Raw genomic sequence first — 7,410 nt, 5'->3', positions numbered from 1 at the left:
ATTTTGAAAAAAAAGAAATTTTCGTCAGCGTCAATACTTAATTGGATATTTCCTTCTATACTTTTTAGCACGTAGCTATTTATTATTAGCATTATTCTTCCGACGTCTGATTTCTTTTTAATTATAGGAAATGCGTTGTTCTAAGGTATATAAACTTTTGGGATTGACTGTATAGCCAATATGTCCTTAAACACGTTTCACGAGATCGAAAAACGAGCGCTTTTATCTAACCAATTAAACGTTTCGTTCACGCAAATTCGCGAGTAAGCAAATCCGTACAACGCAGCGTGTCGTTCAGAGGGGACGATCGATTATGCGATTATTAACTTAGTGCATATGAAATGTCGTTTTCAAACACAGCAAACGTGGTTCATGTAGAATGTATGCTTGATTCCAGTAATTGAAAGGTAAAGAAAACACTGATACTCCTAAAGTTAGTAAATTTCTGATAATTAGATTTTAACTGTACTGTAATATGTGCAAAATCAATTTCATTATGCGTTTAATACATAATGTTATAATATCTTCCAATTGCAATCGTGTTTATTATAAACTTGTTGACCTGCCAAATTATTTGCTTTTTAATTTAATTAATACAATTGTGCATAATCATAATTTAATATTTTCAATTAAACGTCAAACTCCAGAAAGGAAATGACGTTTCACCTACTTTTTTTATCTCGCGCATTTGATTATTCTTTTTATAAACTATGACAATCTGTAATCTATTCTATTCAACGATATAAACAGGTGACAGACAAAACTTCGAACGATTTTAATTCTCCACTTGGTTGTCCTCTGACTAGATTTCTCCGGCTAGCCTTTCGACTGCTCGTTACCGGAAACGAGAAACGTTGTAATTGTTAAAATAATAGAGAAGGTAGTGGAGAAGTGAGTACGGGCCGACACAATTACGAAACTCGGTGGAATTGAATTTCAGCATTATTCGTCTCAGGCGAGAATGAAATTGCTATTCGTATCGTACGGCACTCTTCCTAGAAGAATCAACGAAGAACGACGATCGCTTGAAAAAGATTCTACGAAAAATTGAAAACATTTATTTGAAGCATTTTTCGACATTTTCAGAAAAGAGTTTTCATTTTTCCGAGGATATTCCTATGCTTTGTTTGTTAATAAATCAAATTAAAGTACGATTTTAAGTTTATTTTCTCGAGGTAATCGATTACGAATACGTATTGCGCTTCATAACCGGTTCTGAGTCGATACAACTCAGTACGACCGATGGGATAAAAAAAGACGAAGATCGCAATATCGCGCTTGATTAAAAACATTTGGAATTTACGACGATAATTCCTGCGAGAAACGATCTCCCGTCCTCTTATCAAATCGTCTCCGCGTCGATTAATAATTTAATTCCCGCGACAACTGTCTGACCGTCTGAGCGTTTGCAATTATATTCATCGTGCAATATGAGGAAAAAATTCAGTTTCAACATAAAACTTGTGCAGGCGAGAATAGAAAGAGTTGCGTTACGAGCGGAACGTAACGCGAACAGCAGATGCTTCATCATTGTGTCGCACGAGATACGACAGCCAAGCTGACTACAAAGGTAGATTTGATTAGGGCAGCAGGGATATACGCAGCGAGTTCATTATTTTTTCAACTGCGACGTAACTGTTTTGTTCTATACAAATGAATTTTCCGAAACGAATAAAGAAGCGCCTAGCAATTCTTTGCATCGAATAAAGCGACGTAACGACCGAGTCGCAAACTTCTACAGTCTCGGAGACATTTATAGACCATGTTCTTATTTTTGCACTTTATATTCTCATAGCGCGCCGCCGGAACACTTAAAGGATTAAGTATATCTCGTAGCAGCGAAATGAGACGGCAATCTCGGCGGGAGAGGTCGGAAAGCGCGGGAGGCCTGGCTTAAACGAGTCGTTGTCTTTAAACGATTAAAAAGCTAAAAATGTGAGACGAGGCGAAAGAGGAGGTAGTAGAAAAAAAAATCGTAGTAAACATCGGTTATGCGTTCGCTCGGTAGTGGCGATGCTGAGCCGATGTGCTGCGTTGCGCCGAAAGCTTCGACCGAGCCGTAATGGCCGTGGAAGGTTAATGGGCTTACCGAAAATTGATGGCGGCTGCGCAGGGTCGCATGAAATACCATGCACCGCGACTTTTTTATCCTCCAGCCAGCCTCAGCTTTAACCATACACCTTCTACCGCGTTTGCTTTTTTTCTCCTCGATCACTGAACTTGATTTTCCCCTAAGGATATTCGCGACGCCATGTGCACCTTACGACCGCTCGGCCACCTTTCTTCTCTCCTGGCAGCCACCCCGCATTTTACCTTCCTCCGATTGGCAGAGCTTTCACGGATTCGATCGCAGTGAAAATCGACGAAATTTTTCTAGAATGACGCCTGCGTTTCTCATTCGTCCCGCATTTCTAATGTTACGTCTGTTTTTTATAAGTCAAAAAGAGGAAATCTGTATTTCTGTTCTTAGGTTCGTGACGACATGGCCGCGGAAGGCATCGAGCCTCTGGAAGAGGAGATACCTCACGAGGACATAATCGGTCGAGATTACTGCCGGTATAACGTGAAACGGTTGATGGCGCCTTACGAGTCGGCCATCACGAGTCCTCACAACCAAAGGGTGAAGAACGTGAAGGAAAGGGTAAAACGAAAATACTTGAAGCTGACGGAAAGCAATACTGTAAAGGAGCTCGACTGATCGTTGCAGCGAGGAGCAATTTAGAAGCATTTCGGCTCGAAAATCTTCGCGTTTCTCGAAGAGTAGCTCTTTTGTCTCTTTCGATCTTTGACTGGAACCGCATAGTATTATCACAATTTCAAGTTTGAATTGAAATCCGAATCCGAATTATTAGGGAAACGTCTGAAAGATCCAAGGAAAGGCGCAGAATTTGTGCAGTGCGCAACCTCCTAAACTATAAATCGATATCGGTGCTAATATGATGATTTACGAGCGCGCTGAAACGGTCCAATCGGCTACAGAGAGGCGAACTCGATTTCCTTCGAAGATCCCTGAATACCCAGACGTGAGTCTGAAAGAGGGTTGAACGGACGGAGAAAGAGAAACGAGAGGACTTTACGAGCCGAAGCTAAACGTGTTTATAGAGATATGTGTCTCTGTGATTCGAAGACCAACGGGAACGTACCGCGCGTCTAAACGATTTAATAATCGATCTGTTTAATTTGCACTCGAAAACGATTTTTTCGTCAATACTGGAACCAAAAACTGTTCTAGTCAATATGTATAATTAATTGCATTATGTATAAATATGTACACATAACGACTGACACCGATCGTCACACGATGGTGGTTATTATACGATTCCGGCGGGTGACTGTTTGTTTGTGCGTGAGTGTACGTGCGACTGATTTGTACATATGGTACCTGAAGTCGATATGATTGATCCTCTTATGCATTAAACCGGTCGAACGAATTTTGAAAGAAGTTTGAACAGCGATTATCACGAAAATCGACGACGTTAATTTGTCTCGTACGATAAATATACAATTCATTTTTTATACAAAACAAGACACCATTGAACGTGTTCATTTCATTCTGAAAGGTAGATCAGCATTCATTCTTAGATGTTCATTTAAAAGATTCGATCTACCGGTTTGATTAAATTGTCTTTTGAGGGATGCTAGATACGGAGTTAGACTCGAGAAATCTATGAATAAAGTAAAACGAGTGCGACGCACGAAGCGAGACAGACCTTTCCTACGATTTTGCACGATCGAAGTTGACGTCGGCACGCGCGTCGACGTGCTATCTCACATTTCATTTCGAACGCATTCTCATTCATCCATTGTAACCATCACCTTAAGGCTCGTATATTCCAACTAACGCACCGAAAGACTACCATTTCATAACGATGTTTTTACACTAAACTTTTAATATTAATCAGAGTTTTAAAAGGAACAAACATTGGACGAAAAGCGAGCGAAGAATGAGTAGGAATATAAATGAAACGAAAATATGTATCAACTTCCCTCGTGCCATCGACGCATCTGGTCATTGATTTTACGCGAACCTGCGTATCCATCGTTTGAAACTTGGGTTCCGATCGGAGCGAGCGAAATTAACGATAATATTTATTTCGTATCGATCGATTTTAACGATCATTCGTGTGCAAGTAGTCGAGATCAACGAAGCGTCAACCTCGTGAATATATAACGAGTAAGATTTCAAACGTTAACAATACTCGAAATAAACCGACGACTAATTCAAATACGGTCGTTGTTCGACAAAAATCAGTCTACTTTTTTTCCAACAATTCCTCTCCCTTTACACGTGTAAGTTATTGCGAAGGACGGAGTCGTGAAGCCGGACGTCGATTCGGCGAAAATCGAAGGAGCAAACGTGCTCCGATGAACATCGGGCGCATCGATTCGCCAATTTACAAGTAACAAAGGGTCAACGCTCGTTGGCGATTCACAGAGCGCGTAGGAAGCAATCAAGTGCAAAGCACACGTTGAAATCGTAAATGCGGCTTGGTTTATCGGCATTTCGGAATCGTACGTGCAGTAAATCCCAGTCCGGAGTTTGATTAGATTGTCGTTCGACGGATTTGATAATGGCTGATTACCTATCAATCGAACAAATCGATCGCGCTCACCCCTCGCGCGACTCGCGAAGTTTGATGCACACGACACACGACGAGCATGACCCACGGAAAATCGAACTGTCGTCGTGGTTCGCTTCGGTTTCTTTTCTTCCATTTTAATTGGGTCACATCTACTGTCCAGCGTTCTACAGAGATCGGTGACGATATTAAACTCCTTGATAAAATTGTCAAAGCTGCTTGACAACTTTTGTCTAAAATTCGTCGAGTCTTTTTACGAAAGCACAGTTCCGTATGAACAGGAATAAAAGTTTCAATCTGAACGACGAACGTCCCGCAGAAATAACAAGTTTTCGTCGCTTGATCATTTAAAAGTGTCCGATCGAAAGAGTCGCGGGAAAGTTCAAGAGAAAGGAAGGAAAACGAGAAAAACGATAGTGGAACGGGGGCGTACAGAGCGACCTTTCAGTGATAATTAATTTCTCGCCATTGGTGGGTCGTTAACGAGCTCGTTAAAAAGTTTTGACACGTTTATACCTGGATTCGACCGTGCAAAAACCATTTAAGCTTTTTCCCTCGACGGGCCGGGACTGAGTGAACCTCCTTGAAGTGCTCTCCTTCTCTGTTGCAAACGCACTGCTGTCTCTACACTTTCTTTCCCTCGACGATCATTTCTCCCATGAATTTTTCCTATTCTTCGATTCCAGTTTCTATTCTCCTTGACGGTCTATGCCGCGTCTTTGCGGAAAAATCGGGAAATGGGAGCGGGAGAGGTACGAGGAAACAGGAGGAAAGAAAAATATCGTGAACTGAACCGTGGCTCTGTAAAAGAGAAGAATCTCGAAGAACGGTGAGGAAAGCGGAAGGGCAGAGAACCGCTCTCATTGTTTCGCCCCCGGCAAGATATCGGCCAAGTTTATGGTAGGAACTCGACCTATAAATTTTATCCTTTAATACGGCTTGCTACGTATAATGCGAAACCGACGAGTTATATCTCGTGTACGGTTTAAGGAATCCCGCGAACGATACTTTTCAGCTGCGCTGTAATTCCGGCTAGGAATTCTAGTTTCGAACAATAACTGGAACTATCGCGGAATCGTAAATCAGAACACGGAGTGTCCGAATGTGCGAAGAAACGCTACGTTTGCCCTGAACGCAGGCGAGAAACTTTCGTAAGTTCTGTATTCGCAAAAAATACGCTCGCGAAACGTTGCCTGTATCGTAGAGGAATGAAATATCGTTACAGTTTAAATTCTCGGATTCGGGAGATGAGGAAGTACATGGAAGACGGAGCGACGTAGGCAGGTAAGAGGGAAATGCACTGAACGGATTACGGTGTCAAACGGCCATGGAATTAACGGCGGGTTTGCACGGAATTGGCTGCAACGTAACGAGAAGACCTTGCTTTCGGCTTGTGTGGCGATCGTGAATCGAATATCAGTCGACAGGTCGATCGCGTTCCGCTTTAGGAAAGACGGCTTTACAATTCGGTCAATTGTAAACCCCGATAGCCGATCCGGACAGCGTGGAGGGACGGTTAATCTCCACGGGAAACCATTTCCAGGTGCCGGGCCACAAGACTCAGCCCAGGCTACGTTTGCCAGAACCTCTTGGTTCGTGAATATTATACCACGTCTGTGATTGAATCAATGCTCAGACGGATCAGAGACGAGTCAATCGGTCGAATGTGCGTCGAATTGCTACCTTGCTACCTTTGTACCATAACTACTGCTGTCTGAAAAATTTCAGGGACTTCTCTTATGTACACCTCTTTGCAAGATTCACCTTATCGTGCAATCTGCCATTCCATTTCCGAAAATCTCGGATTTCTTTGCTCGTTAAATAGCCATGAGGCTTGAATTATCTAAACTGTACCTTCGTCTCCAGTGATACTCTTCCCCAAGACCGAACGAAATATCCTTTAAAAATTTATACCTGACGGATAAAAAACTTTTATTCGTCAAGAAGAAGTGAGAGGATAATCGAAATGAGTAGCCTAATAAAATATGTATTAAGACATCCATCGGTCTTAATGTAATAAAAAAATATTTATACCAAAGTGCAGATGAACGAAGAATCGAGTTGTTTTGAAAAATTAATTATCTCGATACTGATTAATGGAGTGACAGTAAAACTACTTTGAAACATCCCCCGACGCGGACGGTTCAGAATTAACTCGTCAACTTTTAAACCAGGCTCTCCTTTTTGTTGCTTCCGTCGACGCGAACTATGCAGTTCGTTCCAAGCGCGGGTTCGAGAAACAAAAGTGTCAGTCATTGAATAAATTACGAAGTAAATGAAACGCAAATCCGTTCGCGCTGCTCGTAACAGCATTAGCACACAAATTAAATGGAACAACCTGTCTCTGTCCCATAATATCCCCTTGCAATATCACTCAAGACGTTATGTATAAAAGACGATTGTATAAAAAAGCATTCCTCTCCTTTTTTTTAATCAAGTTTGAATCAAAGAAATCACTCACCGAATCCCCGGTTCCCGCCGTTCCGTTAATGCTTTATGAGCTTTCCCTTTGTTGTTTATACACCCGGTATGCTGGACGACACCCCATCGACGGTCCTGAAAATAAAAAAGCTTTGTGGATAAACTTGTAGGACACGAAACCCATTAGCCGTGGACATGGGAATAAAAAAAGTTTAATAATAAAACATCTCTGCGATTGGAACATTTTAACATCATTTCCATCCCACGGTCCCGTCCACGTAACAACGTTAAATCATTAATTCTTTTAAAGCACGCGGAAATTTTTCCATCCGACCGGACACCGGCGAAATTCGTAATACGAACGAGTTTCGTCCGCGGGAAACCGGGCGCGACCATTTGCTGGGTATTA

The 7,410-nt window shown here is 41.9% G+C and overlaps 1 protein-coding gene and 1 long non-coding RNA gene across 6 annotated transcripts in view; one reads left to right on the top strand and one right to left on the bottom strand.

Moving 5' to 3' along the window:
• LOC108627334 (dipeptidase 1) overlaps positions 1–4,242 on the top strand; it is a 59,899-nt gene extending 55,657 nt beyond the window's left edge. For all 5 annotated transcript variants that reach the window (XM_026815528.1, XM_026815527.1, XM_026815525.1 and 2 more), the window contains one exon: positions 2,471–4,242. In XM_026815528.1, the coding sequence (XP_026671329.1) occupies positions 2,471–2,698 (228 nt within the window). In that variant the 3' untranslated portion in view covers positions 2,699–4,242. The remainder of the gene's footprint in view (positions 1–2,470) is intronic.
• The window catches only part of LOC108627335 (uncharacterized), a 153,692-nt gene extending 146,561 nt beyond the window's left edge, over positions 1–7,131 (bottom strand). The window contains exon 1 of the long non-coding RNA XR_001916717.2: positions 7,042–7,131. This is a non-coding gene — a long non-coding RNA (uncharacterized LOC108627335). The remainder of the gene's footprint in view (positions 1–7,041) is intronic.
• Positions 7,132–7,410: the final 279 nt, after the last annotated feature.

This window comes from Ceratina calcarata, unplaced genomic scaffold (genome assembly GCF_001652005.2).
Source record: "Ceratina calcarata isolate Rehan_Ccalc_2016 unplaced genomic scaffold, ASM165200v1 scaffold46, whole genome shotgun sequence".
NCBI lineage: Eukaryota > Metazoa > Arthropoda > Insecta > Hymenoptera > Apidae > Ceratina > Ceratina calcarata.
This window is presented reverse-complemented; position numbering and strand designations above follow the sequence as displayed.